At 39.6% G+C, this 25,799-nt stretch overlaps 1 protein-coding gene and 1 long non-coding RNA gene across 3 annotated transcripts in view; one reads left to right on the forward strand and one right to left on the reverse strand.

The window, feature by feature from the left end:
* Positions 1-25,799, forward strand: part of LOC104152687 (uncharacterized) — a 162,930-nt gene that overhangs the window by 1,240 nt on the left and 135,891 nt on the right. The window lies entirely within an intron of this gene.
* On the reverse strand, positions 1,826-24,631 carry HRH1 (histamine receptor H1). Of its 2 annotated transcripts, XM_068960348.1 has the most exons (3): positions 23,919-24,309; positions 13,278-13,644; positions 1,826-7,753 (listed from the first exon to the last, which is right to left on the reverse strand). In XM_068960348.1, exon 3 carries the CDS (start codon positions 7,631-7,633, stop codon positions 6,212-6,214), a length of 1,422 nt encoding a protein of 473 aa, XP_068816449.1. In that variant the 5' UTR covers positions 7,634-7,753; positions 13,278-13,644; positions 23,919-24,309; the 3' UTR covers positions 1,826-6,211. The 2 variants fall into 2 exon arrangements, with proteins under 2 accessions (XP_068816449.1, XP_068816448.1); XM_068960347.1 differs by lacking the exon at positions 13,278-13,644 and having other exon boundaries at positions 23,919-24,631.

Consider the following 25,799-nt stretch of genomic DNA (forward strand, 5'->3'; position numbering starts at 1 on the left):
TGTCATGTGTTGCGTTCTCCTCCCCCATAGTACAAGAGAGAGATCACAAACGGGGGGGGGGAGGGGGGGGAGTCCAGCAGAGGGCTACTATAATGGTTAGGGGGCTGGAGCGTATGATATGAGAGGCTTGGAGGGCTGGAGTTGCTTAGCCTGGAGTAAAGAAGGCTAAAGAGGATTTAATTGCAGTTTTACATAACCTAAAGTGGGAGTCTAGAGAAGACAGAGACAAATTCTTAGAGATACAGAACAGAAGAGGAGAGGCAGTGAGCATATGTTGCAACAGGGAAAATTACAAATGAGTATAGGGAGAAAAATTTTCAACATGAGACTAGTCAAATACTGGAATAAGCTCCTTGAGAGACTATGCAATCTGCATCACTGGAGACTTGACTGCACAAGCCTCTGAGCAATATGATCTAACTTTGATGTTAGCCCTGCTTTGAGTAGCAGGTTGGACTAAATGGCTTCCACAGTTCCCTTCCAATCTAATTTTTTCAATGACCCCACGCTTGATTTTTATAGATCTACGATGCAGGAACAAAACAAGCAATATCTCTTTACCTAGTTTATTTCATTTACATAAACAGAGAACATACATTTACCAGAGCAGCCTCCTATTCTGGAACATGCAGGGCTGCAGTAACATCCATATTACAGAAGCTGCCAACAAAACTGCAAGTAAGCCTCAGAGGAAAAGCCACAAGTCAAATAAGCATGAATACATGCTTATTTGGTCAGCTAAGGTCAGTTAACGTTAGACAGCAATTGTTGTTATCTAACCTTGACTTTAAAGACAATTGTTCAGGCAGTGTCAGAGGAAAATTTGCAGTGTTGCTAGTTATGCTATTTTAGTCTTAATACTTGGATAGAGGACCTTGTTGTGGAGCATGGGCCAAGTAGACCTTATAGGAATCTCACAAATAAAACAAATTGTAATGAACTTTGGGAAGGTTACTGTAAATACCCTACCTTGAATCTAGCTGCATTACATCTGTAAAATTCTACAGTTTCTTATTCCACATGCCACTCACTTTATCAATATTGGTAATACCTTTTTTCTGTTGGATATGTCATAACCTGGTGCTCCAGTCCATTTTCTTAAGGCTGGAAAAGATAAAAGTTTTTCTTGTATCTCAGTCTGATAGAATACTTGTTGGTCTTTGTATTCTTTTTTTTTTTTTTTTACATGAACTATAAAGGAAACATTGATGGCATCCCACCAAAATAGCTTGATGGAAGTTACCTAGTCTCCATAATACGTACTATAATCTTAGATTGTTAGTATTTGAAGAGTTTCAGTTTCATAATGTGCTGTATAGTAAGCATGTAACATAGGTCATTAGAAATAATACCAGTGCACAGCAGAGGGGACGTTCTTCTGTGAGCCCATATCCTCATATTATCTCAATTATTTATTTCACACCTGAAAAGAAATCAGCCCCTAGGAATCAAATTTCTACACAACAGTGTAGTTTTGGGGAAACGGGAGATGTATCTGGTAGGCTTGTTTTCTTGGATGGTCATTTTTATACAGACTAGCTGACCTGGGAAATAAAGGTGAGATTTCGCATGAAACTGCTGCTATATAGATGACCATCCCCCGGTGAAGAGTCTTAAATGTAAGAGAGACAGCTTCAGTCACAGTTCTCTCTGTGTGTGGAATCTACAGGAAAGTGGCTATACCAAATCAATGCTAATCTGAGATTCATGCTGGAGTTGATTGATTGTTGCAGGTATAGTTTACCTTGTGAGATCTTTCTATAAGCAAACAGAAGTCTGTGTATATGTGTGTGTATGTATGTGTGTGTGTGTATATATATATATATATATATATAAAATCAGCTAGAAGACAGGCTTTGTAAAAACAAGGAACAAATCTTTGGGGTATCAGGAGTATAAACTATCTTCATGAGCTATTTCACTCACAGTATTAATGTTAGCTGTGTTTTTCCCCTTCTAATTCTTTAAAAGACAAATAATTTCATGAATATTAATCATTTTGCCATTTTGCTTAATAACAATGAATAAACAAAAGTAAATACATAAACATAGCATTTAAAATGAAGTGGGAGTTCCAAATGGAGTGATTCTCATTCTGGTGGAGGGAATGCATGGATACAAAGTTTCCAGTGTGTTCTTACACCACATCTTTAGGAACTTAATCCATCTAGCTAAATTAGGAGGCTAGTCCTCTAGCATCCTCTGTGCTCTTGGAGAGAGACAGCAATCTGCAGAAATAAAGGCCTACTCTACTAGTACTGTCCAGAGGTGTTTGTGGTACTACTGTGTTAGTGATTTAGGATAACAAATACACTTTTAAAGTGAATCTCCTAGTCGTTTTTATTTACTGTGCTATAGTTTGTATCACAAAATCTCTGACAGTATGTAAGGGAGTCTTTTTGGATGACAGAATTAAGCCAGAAGATATGCTTCAGCAGCAAATCTAATGTGCTCCAACACTAATAATTCCTTTATTGAGTGCAGTATTTCCTAAAAATAATATGGAAAAAGAACATGTAATAGATTGCACCCATTTGCTAATTGCCCCCCTCTTTTAATAAACTTGTATGATAACACAATATTTGATGTAGAAGCCCCGAATTCTTATTGCCCACTAGATGTCACCATTGACACAAAAAATTGTAAGAACATATTTTTCTGCCTCTTAAAAGTGGGGTTGGTTGTTTTCACCACACCTTAAAGAAAGTAGCATATTCCAAGAAATCTGTTTTGTTCTTTTGAAGTTGTGAGACCTCTGACCTCATTTATTAACCAGAAAACACTGAAGATATTTTACAGGAAACTGCACCTGGAATATTCTCTTGAGGCTTGGCCCCACGTTGTACTAAGCTTCTCTGTTCCTGACCTTAATTTATCTTTCTCTGCTTCACTTACTTACATTCAAAGCCATCTGGAATGCCTATGCCAGTAAAACATATCAGTAAAGCCTGTTACATACCTTGTTAATTGGAAGTTTAAAATAGGCAGTATCTCATTTTCCATTTTATTATTACCTACATGTATCGCATCAGAGGAGCTTACTATAACAACTTTCCCTGCCTTTATTATTGCCACAGTTACACTGAGATTATGAACAAAAATGAAAGAAGATAGAAAAAGTTCAGGCAGCTTTATTTGCCTAGGTTTAACTATTCTGTGTTAAAATGTTCTTCAGCCATACCGGATATAGTCTTTGTAATGAGAGTCATCATTTGAAACCAATTTTCAGTGATTTTGTTTTGATTGCTGTTTCATATATTAATATTTTTTAAAGTCCAAAAGGGCAACAGTCATAATCAAGAGGACAGAACTCTTGATAACTTAAAGTAGCCCCTAGATGAGCATGTTTAAGCAGTGTAAACTGGTAACTGTGGCTGAATTAGTATGCTGCTTCTTTATTTCCTCAAGACCAAGACCCACCTAAATTACAGTCCCTTTTGGCTAGAATTGCTCCTCTGTATCACAAGGGAAAGAGCAGAATAGCTGTGAATCTGAGCAATTGTTTCTGAGAGGCTCTTGAATTAGAGAATATGTTTCAATAGAGGCTGCCTTAGTCAAAAGGTTCCAAGAGAAGGTGTTTTTTGCTGCTTGTGCAGGTGCTGCTCCTGCTGTGAAAAAGTTGTCTTAATTCCTGAATGAATTTTGCCGCTTCCATATTCTTTCCCTGTATTTTGCCATATATTTTCTAGATTAGAGTTCCCTAATTGCAGTTATTCCTACATACTACTTGAAACCAAAATCAAGTAATCTCTGAACTGCGATACCCTCAAATAGACTGAATTTAAGTTTATTCCTGCAACACGTATTTTCCAAACATCAAAGTATCCATTTATTAAAAAGCAAAGATATTAGGGCTTCATTTAATATTGAATTCTTTAAATATAGCTAGTGACATTCAGGTGTTTAATTCAAAGATGGAAAACTGACAGAGGATTATAGTACTTTGCATATTATATCCAAAGTTCACTTAGCATATTATATTCAGAATTTATGAGCATCATGCAAATGTTATCCTAAGTGTCACATCATGTCATAGTCACTACGGAAGAGGCACATGTGGGACAGAGAGTCTCTAAGCAGCTCAAGATCATAAAGTAAGAACACAGAATTCAGAGTATCTCCTCCAAATATTAAATGACCGTTTTTTCTTTCTGATGTAATATGTTACACAGAACATCTTTTCAAGTCATCCCACCAAACTCTTGACAGTACTCAGTTAAAAGGGTTTCAGTTCCATCAGATCTTTGTTATTAACTTAACTGAGCAATTTCAGAAACAAGGATATACTTATTTCATTCTGGAAGTGGTAAATTCATCCACATGACAGAATGACAGTGGAAGGACATTATTTTTACATTGAACCTTTAAGATGTCTCACTACTGTTCTTTTCCCAAATGTATGGAAAAGCTTACATAAACTCACCATTTTATATATATATATATATATATATATATATGTATGTGTGTGTGTGTGTCTTTGGCTGTTGAAGTTTTCTGGTCCTGGTATTTCTTGTTAAAAGAAACAGCATAAAGGGAGTATCATAGCAGTGTTGCCCCAAAGGTCAGAAACTCCACAGTGTCTGCTCAAAAGGTTTCTTTCACTTGGTTCCATCACAGAAGAACAGGAATGCTTTGTTGTTGTGCCACAAACATGGTGGTACCTGGTGTTGAGATAGTCAACTAATACTAGGCCCCACAGATCTCTTCTGCCTCAAATTTCCTTTCCCCTTCTCAATCTGTATATGCCTTTGATTTTGGTGTAATGGTACTGGTAAGTTGTACACTTGCTGAAGAGCTAGTCCATTTGACATATGCCACTGGGTACTCTCTTGCTAAAGAGCTATGTTCTTTTCCTTTGGTTGGGAAGAAAACTATACCTAACTGCACTTACAGAGTGGTGATTGATTCCTACTGTATGACAGAGCATGTCTACTTTTGAGTATTTATTACTGTTTGTCCTTAGAAGGAGTTAAACTAATGGCTGAGCAAGTGAATTCTCAAAACTGGTAGCATCAACCTTTGCTGCAAACCTCTCAGTCAAGGCTGCCTTCCAGCTTTTCCGAGTGAAGCTCTCCGCAGGTGCATGCTATTAGATTTGTGGACAAGGCCCTGAGCAACCTGATCTAATGTCAGTTAACCCTGCTTTCAGCGGTAGGTTGTACTAGATGACTTCCTGAGGTCCCTTCCAACATAAACTATCCCATGATTCTGTGTGACTCCTGAAATATGTAGCAGCATTTACATCATGATTTATAAGATGCAATTAAATATAAAGTATAGAAAAGGTAAACGTACTTTATATATTTTATGTCCTGTTTTGCAAGCTGATGAGTTTGCCTTGTTATACTAAGAAGAGTTTGCCTATTATAAGATAAGGATGAATTAGTTTGTTACTGCATGCTTAGATTATTTGCCTGCTTGTAGAAAGAAAAAAAAAATGCTGTCCGTAACCTACTACATACAGCAAGTTTAGTAACAACAACATACCCTTCTTGAATAGACAGTGATAGTATGTTGACTTTGGGAAGTCTTAGTAAAATATCTAGGACATAAAAATTCTGTTTTTTTCATTGAAGTTAACAGATACTGGTGTAAATAAAGGAAGCATGATATCGAAGAGGTAGAGTATATTACAATATGACTTGACATTTCAAAAAAGTGTATGAATTGGAGGAAGTTATGAATAAATAGGGTAGATTGTCTCAAACAGTTGAAGCTTCTTTTTTGTCTATGTAACATATCTCCTTTTGCAAGAGATCTCTCCTCACAAGCAATGTGTTCCCATATTTAAAGCAGTAAGTTAAAAAGGAAAAACATAATCATTTGGCCAATCACAGAAACCATATTCTAGTTCTTCCTTTTCCACAGCTGAATATTTCATAATCACTTAAGATCTCTATTAATATTTTCAGTTTTTGTTCTACATGATGAAAGAGGAAATCTCAAACTGTCAAGTGTGTGCAGTAGTGCAACAGTTCTGAGACTGGCCCCGAGTTTTAAGTATTCCTGATCTGAATTAGTTCCTCTTCAAATACGTTAAATCTATATGCCTGTTTCGCACTTTTACAAACACTTGTTTGTAAATTACAGTTTTCCAAAGCCACCTACTTTATCCATATCCATAGTGTTTGCCTTTGAAACTGGAATATTTTGTTTGGTTGAACTTACAAACTCTTTTTTTGCTCAAAAAAATCAGTCCAAAGATAAACTGTCAGTGAATGTGAAGGATCTTTTTGAATGTCTTCTTGAAATTTGCATTACAAAGAGGATAGAGGAATGGATTTAAAGTGGAGTTTACATAGCCAAGCCATATAGTGCACATGTGTAACTGGAAAAATTGTTCATGACCAGGGATTATCATATATACTACAAAATAGGGAATCCAGCACAAAATAAAGGCTGCCATTATGACCCCTAACTGCCTAGCAGCTTTCCTCTCCCTGTTCATGTGCAGCCCTTGAATGTGCCTTTTGGAATGGGTATGCAGTCTTTGCCACATTTTCTTCAGATAAGTAAGTCTTGTGAAATCATTGTCCTCAGTTGTTCCCTGAGGACTGCAGGCTCTTTCAGAGTTAGGATTAGAGTCATTTCTACAGGGAACCTTCTGTGCAGAAGTCTGGTCGACTGATGCACTGCTCAAGTCACTGTCCTGTGAGCATGGCTCCTCTTCATTCTGATTGCCCTCTGTAGCACACACATACTTCTTTCCTGCTTTATCCAGGCTTGGCTTAGACTGGGCAGTGGTGAGAGGGAAACAGCTCCATTTGAAAACTTTGCTGCCGCTCCTGCTAACAAAAACCTTTGAAGATTTGTTGGTATTGCCTAAATGAAGCCTTGCCTCCATATTTTTGGGCTGAGGGGAGTTCTGGTGGTCTTCGAGAGGAGCATTCTCATCTAAGATTTGCTTTTCGGGGCAAATCTTTTGCTCATCCTTTGTCTTACTATGATGTATGCTTTTATTTTCTGACAAAGACCGAAATGATCCATTGATGAGCTCTCGGTGCTGACAATGTCTTCGGACAGTCCTGAATATTTTAAAGTAGAGCCATAGCATGATGATAGAGGGCAGGTAGAAATTGACAATGGCTGTCAACAGTTTAAACCAGGTGACTTCAGAAAATTCAGTTTCACACTTGTTTTCCTTCACTTTCCTTCTCCCTTTATTAGCAAAAACATGCCAGCCTAGAATTGGGATGACCCACATGAAAGACAGCAGCCAAGCCCCCAAAATCATTAGGGATGCTCTCAATTTTGTTCTATACTTGAGATAACTCAGTGGTTGCTGAACTGAACGGTAACGGTCTATGCACAATATGAAGAGATTGAAGATGGATGCAGTACTAGCCACATAATCCATTGACAGCCAGAACAAACAGGCTGGTATGCCCAGGGGCCACACGGGACTTAGGAGATAAACAATATTCAGTGGCATAACAGCTGCACCAACTATAAGATCTGCAATAGAGAGGCTCACAATGTATAGGTTGCCTACTGTTTGCAGCTTCTTTTCAGTTTTCACAGCATATAGTACTAATATATTCATGACAACAGTAATCAGTGAAATGCTACCCAGGAACAAACCTAGAGGAGCTGGATAAGGGACAGTTGAGTTCTCCGTTGTGTTTTCTGACATCTTTTGCACACGAGCACAGAGCAAAAATCAGAGAAGATGCCCAGGTCTTGGAAATTCGCTCTTGGTTAACAATCCTGGATGAAATGGTGCTGGATTTCTTTGTGATTTTTATTTCAGGAACTATGAAAAAGAAAAGAAATATGGTCAATCGCTGCAGTACTAAAATAAAACTAATAAAACTAATCTGTGCTTCAGCTTAATACCTTCCCTTTTAGGGCTTTCTTCAATAAAAAAAAAAACTACAACATTTTACAAGTGGCTAATTTAAAATGTGAAATGTTATAGCTGTTCTATGGAAAGTACAGGAGCGATTTCCATGAACCAGTCCAAAACTGTTTACAGAGGTGTCTCCTGGGGTTCCTCATAATTCTAACCCTGGAATCTGGAGAAGAAATTAAAGTTCTTAATGCCTGAACTTCCTATATCTCCTTAAATACATAGCTGATCAGGAACCATAACATAAACTATATATTGGCAAACCAGTTCAAAGTTGGTTAATAAAAAGAAAATGAACATGTTTTGTTATAAATATTTCTAAACAAGCCAGTGAAGATTTGCAAAGTATATCTAATAGTTTAAGAATACAGCAGTTGGGTTTAATTATCCACCAGTAGTAGGGAATTATTCGTACTAGTGTCAAGTGACAAGGTATTCCAATCAATAAAAAGATTACAGCCAGTATATGTATCTAGCTGATACAGAGACTTTCAAATTACTCCTAAGGTTGTAGCCAGTGCCTATGTTTTCATCTGTAGGCGGCAGTTCAAATTATAGGTAATGAGTAATCTCTTTCTACCCAGTTTAGGCTTAGAAGATTGTAAACATTTAAAGATGGCAACCCTATTTTATTTCAAATACAAATTAATAAAAGTTCAAGGAAAATAACAGGATTTTTGAGGATGAATAAGCACCTTGCAACCTCTCAAATGTATATAAATATATGGTCATTTAGACTGAAGATTATTAGCTTAGGAATGGTTCAGGTATCGAAGAAATATATGCAAGAACAATCCTCCAATAACTTTGAGCTTTCAAGCTACCTCACTCCTGCATGCTTGCTATTGCTGTTTGCTGCACTGAAGTGGAAATTTAACTGGATATCAAAACTCGAAGTGAAACTGGAAATAAGTGGAGGCGAGGCTGGACAGGTAGCAAAACCTTTACCTTATGCCTACAAAACTTTTTGTTGTTGTTCATCTTGAATAAATGAGCTATTTTTATTTGCATAGAAGTTCGGTATAAGTCATGCATAGAGACTTCAGAATGAAAGTACATATTAAATACGCCTAGATCTGAGTATGTACCATATTTCAATAAAAATGTGATTCCTAGCTCATCTTTATTAAGCCATTCTTCAGTATTCTCTTTTCTCAGTATTTTTCCCTCAGTTCTCATTTCCTTTTTACTTTCTATTGGAGATAAAGATTGATATGTACATTGCTTAATTAAAAAAAATTAACATGTACTGCAGTACAGAAAATGGACAAGCTAGTAAACACACACCATGACATAAACATTTGTCCAGTAAGGCTTGTATTCTAGCGACATTCATTTCTACATACTGTTTTGCAGGTGTTATCAAAGAGTGGCAGATTTCATTTGTACAGATACCAGCGGCACATAGCTTTATGCTGACTTGGTCTGCCTAGCGAAACAACTGTATATGAATAGTTTGCTCATGAAGATAGAGGTTATATGTTGAGCTCATAGGCCTTAATTGTAAAATGTTATTTCTACCATGTTCTAACACAAGCATAGTATCTCAAACATTGGTGATGAAAGGGGAGAGGATAGAAAGGAAAAGAAAGTGAAGGAATTTAGGAGAAAGAGAAGCATGTTTTCAGAGTTGGATAGCTACTGCTATTCCCTAATCTAGAAATTCTCTAGATATCAGAAGATAGCAGAAGTATACAGATACTCCTCCTGATATCTTCTGTTTCCCAACAGCTAACCTGATGATGAGTTGATCTAGAGTCCAAAAAAGCACTAATAATATTTTAAGTCTTGGAGCATATGATCAGCTGAGCAATCCTATCTCCAAGATACATGAGAAAATCAACTGTGAGGGTGATACATATCTTACGCATTTTTCTCTTATAGTGCTTGTCTAAGTTTTAAGTTCTGCTAAATCTCTTAAAAAGGAAGGAAATTGAGACCTTTCCACATATTTGCTCACAATATTTACATAACTAAAACTGAAAGATACGTAGTGGATTTCTTATCCTTGTTATTCCAAACATGGTCAAAATATCACAGTGCAATGCTTTATTTTATGTTAACTTATGCTAGCTTTATCTCTTTCTTATTCCAGTAATCACTGGTTGAAGCTGAAATGTTTGTGTTCTCCCTTACAAGAGATCAAATTCCTTTTTTCCATAAGCTTTACTTATAAGAGTCTGTTGTTATAAAGAAGAGGTGTGTGGTAGGTATCAGTGGGGTGCATAGGCATAGGAAATACATATTCTGTGATGTATGAGCTCAAGAGCTGGGTTCTGTAATTCTGTGTTCTGCATAGCTTTCAGTTCTGTCATGTATGACAGCTAGTCACAGATGTTAAAAGATCAGAGAGGATTTATATTCATCCTTCAAGCATCTCCTGTTTGATAAAGAGAACAGAAATTATTCCATGTGTCTTAAACCAACATGTATGGTGACAGGAAACGGTTATATCCCAGTCTGTCATTGTCTTTCCACAGCTATCACTGTAAACTCTCCACTGGAGTTAAATATATAGGGTATGGTCAAGTCAAGAAGTTGATGTTAATTGCCTCAGGGACTTCACAAAGAAATTAGTGATCTTCGCTGCATATTTTCATTTAAATTTATGGCAAAATAAAAAGAGAGAAGACAACTTTAACTGAGTCTTCAACTGAAAGAATATCAGCCACTAAGTGTATCTGATTAGACAGCTCTACTCAGTTATTTATGAATTGCTTATGGAATAAATCATAGAGCAGGATAAAGCTTAAGCATAGAGCAGGCAAATTAAAAGTCAGCTGCCTCACAAACTTTCCCTTTAGCACTGCTGCAGTGATACAGGGTAGGATTTAGGAACTGATCTGCAGAATTTGGTCTGGCTTTAGGAATACTTCTGCTCCTAAGAGCACAGGAGGCTTAGTTTTTCAGCTTTTCTTCTTCTACTCTTGGACTTGTATTAAATGCAAAGTTTGGCTTACTTTGCTGATAAAGAAGAGTGAGAGCATCAAGCGTTACGCTTTCAAGTCTATAGAAAACAAGAATGATGTGCAGAAGAAAGTGCAGATCACTTCAGAATGCTAAGAACTGGAAAAATGTTAGATAATGCATTTGCCCTTTTCCAAGTGCCCATGCTAACAGGTACTCAGTATTCATTCTCTGCCTGATAGTCAACACAGCATTTGAGCAGTTCATAGTACCTTATGGATTTTATCTTCTCTACTTCACTGGGACTTGGTCACGTACTATTCGATTTTGAAGTGAAAATGAAAAACAGGTCAAAGTGATCTGCTGAACATACAGGAATGTTAGAGCTTTGCTAAAAGCACCTGAGGCTCCTTGGGTCCCCAAACGATGTCCTAACTACTAGACTTTTTTTTCTGTGCAAACTTTGGATATATATCCATTCAGACACACTAGACAAGCAATATTGCTTTAGAAATTAAATACTTAATTTTTAACTGTTTCATGCAGCCAAGCAACTTAGTTTGCCTTTGACCTTCTGGCACAGTCTGTTGTAATAAGACCAATTACACCATAGCATCTAATAACTGACTGGATTGGGACTGCACACAGTAATAAATATCTACTGTTTCTGCTTGAGATCAAGGAGAATTCTGCATTACAGCACATTATAACAGGCATTTAGCAGCATATGAGATATACTGCTAGCCCATGCGGATCTATGTTTGGGATGAGAATTCTGTGGGGTTTTTTAATCTTTTAAATGGCCAAAGAAAGCCTCCAACTCCAGGAGTCTCTATGCATCTTGCACTCATCAGTGCCCACACTCTTTCCTCCGGGAGCAAGTTCCAGCGGGCCTACATCTCCCTCTCCAACACAGGTCAACAGAATGGTACTAAAGAAAACAGTAAGCTTCTCCTAAGAAGCAAAGGTGACTACACACAAAATAGCATGGGAATAAATTGTATTTGGTTGCTGAAATGTATTACTGGTCAGTGCCCTCTACTACTGCTCTGCATTTGGCACTCTGGCCCTCCTATCAGCCTTGCTCACCAAGCTTAGATTGAATTGGTTCGTGATTGCCACTCTTGGGTAGAATTGGAACATTTTGCCACACAACTTTGTGCAATGGAAGAAAATAATAAGCCCTGCTCCATATTACAAAATTCAGTGTTCACCCCTTCTGCGCTCTAGGGAAGACTGTAGTCTAAGAACTTTCTTCTTAAACTTCCTACTACCATCATTAGTAGTGATGGTACCAAATATTCCCAGTAGTTAGTGATCATGACAGGCACTGTGATTTGCAATAGCAGCTTCTTGCTCTTTATCAAGCTATATAACATTTTGTAATGGCTGTGGACCGTTTGTGGTATGTGTACCACTGTTCAGGAGCTACTTTTTAAATTCCTTATCTGTAACTCAGTTCCCAGAAGAGGAACTATAATAATATTTAATAAATGTGTTTTAATATTTGGGTGGTTTAACTCTCATTACACTGAGCCAAAACCCACTAATCCAGAACAGATTTTAAAGAAAACAATCAGCCTTAGATCTTGGATAGCTCTTTAGGATTCCTAAATCCTGATCTCATTGTGAAATACCTTGCTTAGTTTTTACTGTTTTAAAAAGCTTCTTCTACAAGCAAAATGAGCAACTGTGATCTGTTTGTTGTTGTACTGTGGTGATAGGTTCTTCTTAGAAACAAGGATCTACTGGGACATATTAAGTGGATGCCTTATTGACTTGTTAGTGCAGGTGCAGCCTATTAAGCCCTGACTAAGTGAGAATACATTTCTAGAAACAGATGGAAAGATATCTCTTATGGGTACATTTTAGAGCAACTACAGCTATGACAAGGAAAGTCTAGGCCAGAATAAAATTTTTGTTCATCAGACAAAATTTAAGGCAGAAAGTAAGATTTTATTTCAGATGACATATGTTGAGCGTGCTGGAGTTAGGAAATTAATTTGTTTCCAGTGATGTTTTGTCTTATTCTTTAGGCACTGAAAATATTAATACATTTGAGGTTTGAATCATTTTTCTCTCAAAGACTTGTTTCTCTGCAAGAAATACCCAAAGCAATGTGAAGTTACGTTATGTACCTGCTGAAGTGCATACATAAGCTCTCACTGATGATTACAAAAAAGAACTACTTTTATATTATAGCTGCCTATAGCTTTACCTGTTGTTGCTTTTGTCTGTTTGTTTTTTCCCTCTACTTTGCAGGAGATAAACTACTCAGTAATCCATGTTCAGTCTATGCTGGGCAACTCTTAGGTTAGAAGAGATGTTTGTGATGCTCTCGATCAGCTGGCCTAGGGTGTCATTGAAACAGTTGATCTATGAAGTATGATATATGTTGTATCTTTGTGTATATAGATACTAGATCTTTCTATTGTTAAAACGGTTCAGGATGGTGAATTTGTCACAACTGTGGTTAAGTTATTCCAATGGTTAACTTTCCTTAGCGTTTAAAAATGCATACCTTACTTTTGAGCCTCAAACTCTTACAAGTGACTCTTGTTGGAATGGAGAACTTCTTATTTATCTCTTGTGTCTTCTGTGGATATTCTATTGGCTGTGATTAACTCTTCAAAAAGAAAATGGAGGGTTGCCGTAGAGAGGGCTCTTGAAACGTCTGATGTAGTAGTGTACCTGTCAGTCCTTTATTGCTTCCTGCCTTTTCTCATGTCAACTCTGGATGTCAGACTGAGTTGTAGTAATCCAGCATCAATACCGCTCATGACAAGTAAGAAAATAATCTTGCTGCCCCGCCTCTTATGTGGCAGCGTACATCTTTTTTTCTTGTTTCTCTGTCTTTCCCTTTCTGACCAGAAGGACTAGATAAATACCTGGATGAAAGACAAAGAAAGCAAAGGAAGAAAATTACACTGGAAGCTAACGTATATTTGATTGAAAGCCATGACTCAAGTTCTCACTCTCTTTTTTCCCCCTCCTGCTGTTTCCTACTGTGGCTTCTGGTGGCTTCTGGTTTGGTTGTTTGTTTTTGATGCAGTTTGGCACTTTGGCATATAGAGACTTCTGTTTGCTTGTGTTAGTTGTTCTGTATGCATTTCCTATTACTAAATACTTATGTGTAAGTCTCTTTCCCAAACCTTATAGTACCTGAAAACTGTCATCTTCCCAGTTACTGCTGAATTACTTAAGAGTAAAGGATCAAGGATAATCCTTGAAGGACTCTGAAGGAAGTGCAGTCACTCGATATATGTGTGATTGTGGACTTAAGCTAAAACTAGTTATGTAATGTCATTGTGCGTGCCATATTTATTGCCTGGACACAATCCTGGGCAATGTGCTCTAGAGGACCCTGCTTGAGCAGGGGGGGTTGGACTAGATGATCTCCAGAGGTCCCTTCCAACCTTGGCCATTCTGTGATTCTGTATCTTCAGATCCCTTCATATGCAGCATTGCACTGTTTGTTTGTATGTACATCAATTTTTTTGCTTAGCCACTTGCTAATCGAATTTCAGAAATAACACTTTCAAGGGCATAAAGGGCAAGCCAAGAAAAAACATAGATTTAGTGGAAACGGCAGGGAGAAAGGCAACAGAGCAATAGTGCATTAATGTCTAGATGTCTCAAACAAAATTGTATGACAGTTACCATATTGGGACTTAAAATCCTTCTATTCTAGCGATTGTAGATTCCTAGAGAATGAGCCTAGAATTGGTATTAGTCTAAATATTTTTCAAAATTAAGTTTTAATACTTAGTGTTGTTGCTACATGGTGTTGCTTACTACCTAGAAGGGGATGAGGTGGGGTTAAAAAAGGACATTTAAGGAAAGAATAAGAAAATTCTTGAAGGTTGAGACCAAAATGGCCGTATTTCTCAGACTGTTTGTAGTGACCTCCTATATCATTTTATGCAAACTTCCCGCTGGTTTTAATCAAGAAAATACAATGTGCTTAGTTACAAATCTGCTTGAAGAATACTGTTATTTGTGATGCTGAAGATGTTAAGATTAAGTGATGCTTATGGCTTTCCTCCTCTTGGTATGTCTCATCTGCGTGCTCTCCAGACAATCCCTGCCTGAAAGACTGCAGCCTAGCACCAGAGGTAGGGATGGTGGGTTTGTAAATTGCTTCTAACAAAGTCTCAGTTTTACTCTCTGAAGCTATTTCAAAGGGCCCTTCTGGGTCTGTGATAATCATATTAACACAAATATGTACATTCTTAACTGATCTTGGAGCCAAAGATGAAGATAGGACAGTGTTAAGGAGGGGAAATTATACCTCTCAAATTAGCTTCTAACTGAAAACAGTAAAAGAACCCATGCAGGTGAATAAGAAGCTATGGGGCCAAAGGTCTATTCACAACACTGGCTGTACCTGAAGTTTTTTTTTTTTTTATGGCTTTTTAAAGGTGGTAAAGGGAAAAGGAGGCATATGAGGCCTTCTCCAAACAGAAAAGTAATCACGTAATCATACTTCGAAAACGTGCATGGGGGAAGGAGGGGATCGGTCAAATTTTGTATTCTGCATGCAAGTCACTTCTCTTGTTTGATGCCCGCAACCTTAGCATCCTTGTTTTGACCACTACTTCATATGCATTTGTCATGTAATAATGTGGCTTCTCTCCTGTTCTTCCTGATGCATTGAGCTGGACAGACTCCCCATTTGACATGCAATTCAGGACCCCTGAACTGGAGGAGAGGATGCTAAACTGGGGTGTGTGCTACATGCTGGGGCCGCATGGTGAGAGGTTAGGTTGGGATCCAGCCCTGCTGGAAGGAAATGGTCTATCATTTGATCTTGGAGCCTTGGCCATAATAGCCAATGGTATTCTGAATTTTAGTATTTTCCAAGTAATTGCAAAAAACGGCAATTGTCACATAGATCACTGACTGACTTGCCTCATCTAAACTGAGCGTTGCATAGAGATGCACCAACTTCCTTTAAATGTATACTTGGTTGTAGCAGCCTGTCTGATCTTCATGGAGAGATAAATGCTGTGGAATACGTTTCTGTTACTTGGCTCCCCTAGCATAGGTGTTATCACTGGCTTCTTATCCACAGGATACATAACACAAATATGAATCTTGATAATTATTTCCCCCCCTGCCTTGGATAACATAAAAGCATGAAAAATAGCACAGATGCTCTTCTGTACGTGTTTCCCCCTCTTTGCCCCCCAACTGCTAATCATCTTTCTAATCTACGCAAGAATATTACAGGATATCTGCAGAGAGAGAGAGCTTGTTATTAGTCTTATGGAATGTAATTAAATTTTGTGTCTTCGGACCGAACGGATGGGGAGTGCAGAACGATAGAGCTAGCTGAGTTACAAAGCAGACTAGGAACAATTGAACTTATGCTACTCACTGAGTGCATGTCCAGCACTTGACCTACGGTCATCTTTGGGGAAAAAACAGTCCTTATGTCCTGTTTTATGCCTGCAGTATCCAGTATCTCCGGTTGGCATGACCTCAAGCTACTGGCAGCAGCAGCTGAGGTTATGGCCTATACGTTTTTGCCTTCAAGAGTCAAACTTTTCAAGTAGGGTTAAGAAATGAATAACTATTGAAAAACAAACAAATCCTTTGTAAATTAAGTGCTTTTGGGGTGTGACTCTGCAGAAGGGAAGATGGTAGACATACATTGGAGTTTTGCTGCCATGGAAGGCTCTTAAAATAGTACTCATCTGACAGCAGAAAATGCATCACCTATTTTAACAGCTCAGTAATTCTCCAGTATGCTCGTTTTGAATAAATCACTGCTGAATATCTGCCTATATACAGAATAAGTAAGTAGTCTACGGGCTGCTTCCTGGAGACTTCTGAAAGAGCTGTAGGTGAACAAGGCTGTCAGCTGACCACTAAACACAGCAATGCTTGGAAACACTCCTCTATGTTAAAAGATCTCTGCTCTTAATCCCTTCTAAAACACCTATTTTTCTCATAATAATCCCTAGGCAATGCATGTCAGTATTCCAAGAGTATTCTTGCTAAATAGCAAATGAGGGACTTGATAACCTGCCTGCTGTTACCGTTTAGATGACCTACTGTCTCAGTCTAAAAAAGGATCAGGTCTTTTCAAAAAAGTGTCTACATTGAGAAAAGACTGGAGTGCATCTATACTTGAGTGCTTCTTTTATTTTGAAATGAGAAGACTGCATAATCTGATGCCTCAGTGTTTGGCCACTCAAATCTTATTAATCTTCCTAAATTCCTCCCCCAATATACATTCTTTTTTCTTCAGGCCAATAAGAGTGAAAAGTGAATCTTTTATTATGTGAACCAACAACCTAAAGCGACCTGTAAATATTTCATTCCATGTTTAAATTGTGACTTTTCTTTTGTGTGTAGAAACTTTTAACCAACTGATTTGGACATCTGGCTGTCTAGTTCTGCGTAATCTTGTGTTGTATATATCTGGTTGCAGAGGCTTTTCAGTGGATCTTGATGTAAACACTGTCCTGGAGAAAAATGAGACCAGAACTAAAACAGCAGATGGACACAACTGCAGCTGCACAGAAGCAGACGCAGAAGCTGCTTTACAGCTTAGAATGGACAGACAAAATTACTAAGAGTTCAGAAGTGGTGATCTGAGTACTGATTTGAGGAGTTGGACACCTTGCAAAACGGCGCAGATTTCTTGTATCCAGTGGTGACTGGCAGGGGTACTATGCCTGGGGAGGGCAAAGGCAAGCAGACTGTTTCTGGAGTCTTCTCCACAGTTGCATTTCCAAAGAGTGAATTATCTATTATTACTATAGTAGTAATAATGATCAGTTACTTCTATAGCTATAATTGCTCTGCTCTTTTTCTCCTGGTTCAATCACTTTTCTAAATAACGCAGTGAATAAGTTGTATAGTACTAGATCAAGAGCAAAGTGGAATAGAAGAAATAATGGGATTACTTCCATGCTCTTAAAATATCTTTACAAAAGTATCCCTAGGAATGGACAGGCAAGCCGTCTGAAAGTTTGGAGCAAGTGCACATGGCAATTCATTTGAAACCACAACAAGTGGAGGCTCCTTGAAGTTGTGTATCCACTTCTGTTCTGAATGTGCATGATTCTCTCATGCTTAGAGCAGTGACTGGGGGACTGCTTAATGCAGTATTGCAAAGGGACTAGAAAAAGGTCATCACGTCTGCCCTGTTATACATGAATGGTGTTGCTTACCTGGTGCCTGGTCTGTGACTTCAAATTTATGCTTATTCCTCCAGCCTTGGACAGTGATATTATAAAGATAGTGAGCAGACCTTAAGAACAACCAGAAGACAAAATGCTGAGCCTATCGTGAAGGCTATTTTTAAGTTTTTTACTAACTTTTGTGAAGCCTTTCAAGAAAAAAATATTTGTGATATAATTGTGTAATATACTGAATGTGTAACTTGCTTATGTAGGAAAAGCTGTAAGAATATTTGTGTGTGTGTATGTATATGTGTGTGCGTGTGTGTGTATACACACACGCACACACATATATATATATATTTTTTTTAGTCCAGTAGTTCTACTGTGCTGTTGTCCTTTTTGATTCCTATAGCTGCACACTGGGGTATAATCTGTCAGGACTGCAAATAAATACTTCTGCTTTTCTTTCATTGAGGAAATACTCAAATTGATTGAGGAGATCATTCAAATGGCAAGAGAATGCTTGGGCAGAGGCTGAAAGAGGTTTAAAAACATAAGTGAAAGTTCAGCTTAAGGCTTTGTAGATGATGCTTGAATGGATTGAACTTGATATTTTATTTCTTAGCTTTTACAAAATCACTACAGTTGCTTCTACAGCCACATGCATCAATCAGATTGGCATCCTGCATGTTGCTATCAACACAGCTTTTTCTGATTTGCTCTTCTTTATGCTTCTTTTATTTGGTTGGGGATGCTCACTTTATTGAGAATGAAATTACCTACAGTTTCAGCTATCTGCCATCAAGAAGTTTAGACCTCCACAACCTTCTTAAAAAGCTAATGTTTTAGGCTGAATAATACATTCTTTCTCATGTACAGTCATGGTAACCGGTTATCTTTATGGAACCATCATCTTGACTTCTCTAACTTTTTATAACAAGGACAGAACTGTGCAGGGAAACTGTATTGATCTGTAAGTTGCCACAGCATGCTCTGAGCTCATATCTTGATTAGGCTGCTGTACCATGTCTGCTTGTGAAACGGCTCATCTCTTTCACAAATAAGTAGTCTCTCTCTTGGTGGCCTGACCTTTTGCCCCCTTAACGGTTTACTGTGCTCTACATTAGATTAAAAATACTAAAATGGATCCTACTCTTAATGGAGCCTCTCATTCCATAGCCTGTGAGCCTTGGGTGACTACTAAATGTGTATGTTGCTGTTGGGCTTTGGGGAGTGGGGGATGGAACAGTTAGCTCTTTATTCTATGCAGTGACAACAAACATGCTGCCCTTAATACAAAAAAATTTCTCAGAGGTCATTACAAAGTGCTGGTAGATAAATAATATTAAACTTTGCCATTCCAACTAAGAAAACTTGTGTGAGCAGTTCATATTAGAATGTTACAGTCGTTTACCTTTGCTGATCTTGTACTCTTTCAATTTTAAAATACCGTGCTTGGGCTGCTCATACACTGGAGCAATTCAGTTGGTCCCAGTGCGTTCCTTTGACATGGCAATGTGGTCACTGACCTTTCAACAGAGTGTACAGTTGATCTTCTCTATTATGAATGCACATGACTGCAGGGGGGACCTGGCAAATTATTACAACCTGTCAAAACCAAGTTCATTTGGTAAAAATGGGAGCTGGAGGCTTCATGGTACAATGCAGATTTACTCTCAAGCAACTGAAAGTGTGAGGTATTTATCTCTTTCAGTTGTGTATGCACAAGGATGTTGATCTGAGGCTGTTTGACATGGAAAGCATGATTTACTTATTGCTTATGGCTTGTTTACAAGAAACATCTTGTAAAAGAAATTCTGAAATAAATCCAGTCTAAACCAGTTATTTAGCCTAAAATGATACTAACTTGGGGTCCTTTTCTCAGGTCTTATAGTTTCTGTTCTTGACCAAGCCAAACACAGCCAGGTGCTGTTGAAGTCTAGGCTCATGCTGATAGTAGAAATACTACTGTGGAGGTTCTTGCTGTCATTAGCATAACTAGAGCTCTGTCAAAGCTCTCTTCCTTGAGAAAGTGGAGTCTGTCCTCAGAAAATCTTTATTGTGTTTTGATCTCGCTATGTGTTCCTGTACCTCCATGTTCTTCATCTGTTATAATAAACTTGATTATTTATTTTCCCCAGAAAACAAAAACTGTGACTTCTGCAATATGGTTCACATAGATATGATGCTGAGAACTGTATGCGAGTCCAGAAGTATGTGCTATGTATTGCCTGCAGCGTACAAAAAAACAAAAAATTAAACCTAGGAACGCGATGGTTGGTAGGCATATCCAAAATACAAATATGTGTTAGTCTGAGGAAGTGTGCACATAATTAATACATAATACGTTGCAAAATATCAAATCCTCTTTCAAAAAAGGAAGTAGGTAAGTTCTCCCTCGCTATATAAATAAGGTGACATACCCCCAAAGTGAAGCTCATTATATATTTAAAATGCCTTTCTGTGTAGAGAAACCTTCTTGTGACTAGAAAACTGATGGCAATACTACTGGCAATAGTAGTATTTAATTGTACCAGTATAAAACTGATGCATGTCCTAATTAAGTTGCAGAGAGGAACATGTGATTTAATGCTATAGTAATGCATTACTCTAAAGATGAAGAGGCCAGGCCAAGACAGGAAGCTAGATACCAAGATCAAGACCAATATGGACCTGTATGAGCATGAAAACCAAAAGACCTAAGGGAAAACAGGCTCATTCCAAAGAAAGTACTGAGCTTTAAAAAGTAAGCTCAGAATCATATAAAACTCTTCCAGTGTTTCAGTGGCTCAGTCTGCTTCCCAAAGTATTTTTAAATGTCAGGGTATTTTTCCCATGACAAAAAGACCAGTCTTGTTCTTATAGTTCCCATATATGGATGAGTTTGGGTTTTTTTCCCCAAAGATTTGGGTAAGCTCCCATCATGACGATCATCTTAAAGCTTCCAGATATTATTTGCCCTCCTCCTCCTCCTACTGCTGCTGTAATAGTCTAGTTCAGCATAAAGATCTATATCAATGTGATCTCTTGACAAACTGGTATTTAAGCACTTTTTATACACAATTTAAGTACTGCAAAAAGCTGAAGAAGTCTCATCTTCCAAGTATTCTCTTTTCCATTACCTGTCTTTAAAAAGGGGCTTTTTGCTTTAAGAGCTAAATAATTTAGCAACTGTTCTTACAGATGAAATTCCTTTGTACTTTGGTACAGTAACAAGGCTGTCACGTAGGCAAAGTGACTAGCTGTAAAAGCTTTTACAAATGAGGGGAATTTCCCAGTGCTGTCCTGTCTCTAAAGCTGAGTTGCCACAGTGGTGAATTTTCCCTGGGAATCTATTATGTAACTGGATTCTCCAACTTGCTAAAACACAGGACATATTTCAGGCAAGGATAGCCTAGAATCTTCATAGTTTTTTGATTCTATCTTGCGTTACTTTTTATTCCAATCTTTGTCCTACAGTAAATCTAGCTGTATTTTTTTTTAATATTTCTGCATCACAACTACAACACACTCATTTTTAAATATTACTGCTCAAACAATGAGATCTATCTCATCTGTTTCTCTTCAAGTAACTCGGTGAATCATTGTTGGAGAGCCAAAAAAGGAATGTGTGTTTAAAAAAAAAAAAAAAAGCTGTTAGTGCTTTAAACGCTGAGGCTGCATACTGATATTCTCTCTGCTATTTGCTCTGCACATTATTGGCTTGGAAACAACTGGATTTACATAAAGGAAGCTTCATTGTTTGATAGGGGATGTATTAACCACTTCTAAAGTCTGACAAACCCATCTATTATTAATTTCTCTGAATTCTGAGGAGGAAATGCTAGAAACGTGGAGTCAGCTTGCTTTTGTTTTATAACAAGAAAAGTGAAGTAACAACAACAAAGCAGGATTTCTTAGGATCCAGATCACATCCATCAAGATACTACCTCTTCTCTCTAAGCTCTTAGTATACATATTGAAGAATCCAACATTGCTATTTCTCAAAAAAAACCAAAAACAAAACAACAACAGAAACCACAACTCAACGCTCTCTCCTTAGAACTAGTTTCTGGTCAGGGTAAACATCAATCAACTTATAATCATGCTAATACTGTAATTCATAATATGAAATGCCTTCATAATAATTATTAGGATCTATAAAACAATCTAGGCCGCAGAGTAGCATTTCTAATAGCTTTTAACTATTGAACCCTTTGGGGTTCAGTACAACAGACTGAACCCTCTGAGGTCAAAGAAACTCAGATGAATAGCCTGGACCTTTGTGAATCTTCCTTTAAAAAAAGGCTAGAGAAGTTTTGATCAATGAGAAATTTATTCAGCAATTCACTGAAGTGAACTTGCCTAAGTGAACTCTCAGTGCTTTTGGGCTATAAGCAAGACTTCATCACAAAAATACACAGATTTGTCTAGAAACCTTTCTGTGTAAAATCCTAGTCAATGTGAGAACTTACCTGTCCTTGTACTGTTAAACAATCAAAGTAAACCTCAGTTAGTGAAAGGCTTAACCTAGCTCACCTAAATGTATTAGCGTACAAAACAATTTCTTCTTTGTCTCCAATAGGAATATAAGGATTACGCTCTCAGTCTCTTAAACAGACAGTAAACTTACTGCAGTAATGTGTTCCTCAATATCTTAGTAATAACTCTCTTAATGCTTAAAAGTTGTCATTATCTTTTTTAATGCATATCTGGTGTGCTGAATTTGACCACTTCCCACTCCTCTCCAACCAGGTTTAACATTGATTGTTGGATTTTAGCAGTTGACTAAAATGGAGCACAAGTCCCATGCAGTAGTGGAACCCAAGTTCTCTTACAGCTAGAGAGCCTGATGCCTTGCAGGTGAACAGTTTAGAGGCAGCTTATCTAGGAAGCCTAATTCCTCTCCATCATTCCTGCCCAGGGCCTGTGAAGGAAAGGCCGGAGAGGCTACATCAGGAATCGCTCACAGTATAGGCTCTAGAGCATGTTATGTCCCTACTGTACCTTCTCCCATTCTTCACCCTCAGGATGGGGTAGATTTTTGCGTATTTGAGAAACGCTACCATGTCTATATGAGAACAAATGCATCTAGAATTTTTCCCTACCTGAAAAAGTAAGTTTGTTTTAAGGAAGAAATAACGACTTGAGCAGAGGAAGAGGAAGATTTGTACAAATGGGGAACTCCCCCCCCGTTCCCCCTTTCTAGAAACAACTCTCTGCCTTATTCTCCCCCTTCCTCAGCCAGGTACTCCTTTCATGGATACTTTTCGTTTGCCAAAAGAAAAATGCATAAAATAAAACCATGACTATTTTAGGGATAGAACAGAAACTCCCACTAACCCTCTTCACTGGAGCTGTATAGAGAGTCTGGGCTTTCCCCAAGTCCGTTTGTCTCCCCCTTTCATCTGAACTCCTGCTCCGAGCAATGTCGCTTGCTACATGTGCCGGGCTGCGCGCCCGCCAGGCAGCCGCTGCCAGCCGCCCGCTCACACGGGGCCGCCAGGGTCTTGTGGAAAAACCTGGCCGAACTCGGCATACTTTTATTGCTGCCCTCTTCATCACGAACGAACATTGCCAGCCAGCGTGCGGCTTGCTCCCGCCTGGTTGTGCGCACCCGCGGTACCGCGCCGGGGGCTGCGGGCCGAGCAGGCGCCCCCGCAGCGCAGCGGCCCCGCCCGGCAGCCGGAGCCGTGGGGCCGAGGAGGCAGCCGCGCTGCCAGGTGTTTACTAGGAGGAATCGGGTAGGGAGCAGGCAACTTCTGCAAAGTGCTCTTAATTAGCGCCTAGGAGGAGTCGTTAAAATGAAGTTGTGTGTGTGTGGGGGGGGTTTTTTCCCCCCCTTCTCCTTGCAGTCCCTCCTTCCTCCCTGCGCGCAGCGCTCCCGCCGCGTGCGAGGCTGGCGTGGCCGAGGGCGAGGGCTGAGGAGCCGCAGCTCCCGCCGCCTGTCTGAGCGCTCCTGCGTGTCCGCCGAGGTAAGCGCGCCCCGCGCTCGCGGGCCGCCGCCCTGCTCCCCGCGCCCCGCCGCCGCCGGCCTCGTCACTCACCCTCTCACCGGGCAAAGCCAAGAAGCGCCTGGGCCGCATCGGGTCCCGCTGCAGCGCGGTCCGGCAGCGCAGGGGTTGGTTGCAAGGGACGGAGGCAGCCGCGCACCGCGCTGCCCTTCCTCCTGGGCAGGGCCGACTGGCGTGCACCGCCTGCCCTGCCGGACCGGTGCGGGGCCGGCGGCAGGATACTTTGCCCTGCCGCAGCAAGCGCTCCCTTCGGGTCCTGGGCTTGGCTCTGGCCGCCGCGGTCAGGCGCTGCCTCCCCGCTCGCTAGGGCTTTTTCCGTCGCGGGTCAAATGCGCTGGTGCCGCGTCCCTGCGCTCCAAAAATACCCCGTGCCGCTGCGGCGGGCGGAGGCGGGTCCGTGCCGGGAGCGCTCAGCCGCGCCGTGCCGCGGGTGGCCAGGAGAAGGCGGTGAAGGGCGGCTGCCGGGGAGCCGCGCCCGCCGGGGAGGGGGCCGGGGTCGCCTCCGGGAAGCGGCAGCCGCCTCTCGGCTTCCCTTGAAGACGGCTCACGTGTTGGCCAGGAGCGGCCAGCCCTGAGGCCACCACTGCTCTCTCTCTTCGGCTCGGCTGAAAATCCATCAATTGCAGTTTGCTTTTTTCCCTCTGGATGATAAAAATCCCAGTACGAGGGAGCAGCTTGACTAAGGGCGGCAGGGTCCCCGGCGGCTTAGCGCCCCCACCACGCGGCGCCGGGGCAGGTGAAGCCCTTGGCAGTTGTGTTTCAGTCTGTAAATATCTGTCTAGATAACTTTACTCTGGAAACGTCCAAAAACCCTTTCGGTAGGTGTTCGAACGCCGGTAGATTAAATATCTACGGAAATACGGATTACTTCCGTCTGCAGGGGGGAAACTGCGTCTTTGAGGGAAGTGATTCATGTGTTCGAGTTAATGCTAGGAGTCCGCGGGACAGTCAGGAAACATAGCCTGGTCTCTGGTGCTTGTTCTAGCCACAGGACCATCAGTCTTGCTATGAGAATGTGTTTTTAAATAGGTCCGTACGTGCTTGTGTTTCACTGAGCGGTCCTAGGAAATTGGTTTAAGACCTGGTAAATCTCAAATGCATGTCGTGTTAAAGTATGTTTTAGCTGCATTGTTTTATTTTTTTCTGGTAAATTTTGGATGTCCAATACATCTGTACTGTAAACATACATACAGTTTGTCTTTGCAAAAGAGTTAACTTGCCCCCTTTCCCTTCTGTGTTTAAAACCATGCTTACTTTTTTCTTCTCATTCTTTTCTGTTTAGGAATGTACTGCACAAAACCCATGCTTAAGGGCCATATATGGTTTCAAAAAGAATATTGTTATGTTTTACGTAAGTCATAAAGAATTGATGTAATGAAATTTTCACAAGGACCATTGTTAAGCACTTAGTTATTGTCATGGCTGAGGAACTGGTGAACAGCAGCATAAACTTTAAACAGATTTTTTTTCCCCATTGGCTTCTGGGAAGATAGGGAAATATCCATATCCCTGCATTCTGACTGGAAAGATGATATCGTTTGCTAAAAAGTACAGCTGTTAGTGTTGCAGTGTTATGGTCATAAACTACTTCCTCTGTGCCATTAAGGCAATCTTTTTATTCTTTGCTCTTGAATGAAATTTAAACTGTCCCACTACAGTTATGTTGAAAACAATTTCTTAACAAATATGTGCTCCTATTCCGTTTAAATCTTCCTCTATCATGTAGAAACTTGCTCCTGGCAGGAGGTCAGAAAGATCCTGTGCAAGAACCTGCTCTTTGTTAATATTAGGCAGTAGCTGAATCATGCTGAGAAAAGGCTTTAAAGCTGTGCTCAACAATCGTTTTGCAAGAGACTCCTTTCATGTTCACGCCTGTTTATAGAGTTAATTGAGTAACAAACAACTTCTGTGCTA

The sequence above is a fragment of the Struthio camelus genome, chromosome 14 (assembly GCF_040807025.1).
Source record: "Struthio camelus isolate bStrCam1 chromosome 14, bStrCam1.hap1, whole genome shotgun sequence".
Taxonomy (NCBI): Eukaryota; Metazoa; Chordata; class Aves; order Struthioniformes; family Struthionidae; genus Struthio; species Struthio camelus.

Coding starts and splice junctions, on each gene's coding strand:
- HRH1 (XM_068960347.1), bottom strand. CDS start 7,633: ATGTCAGAAAACACAACGGAGAACTCAACTGTCCCTTATCCAGCTCCT.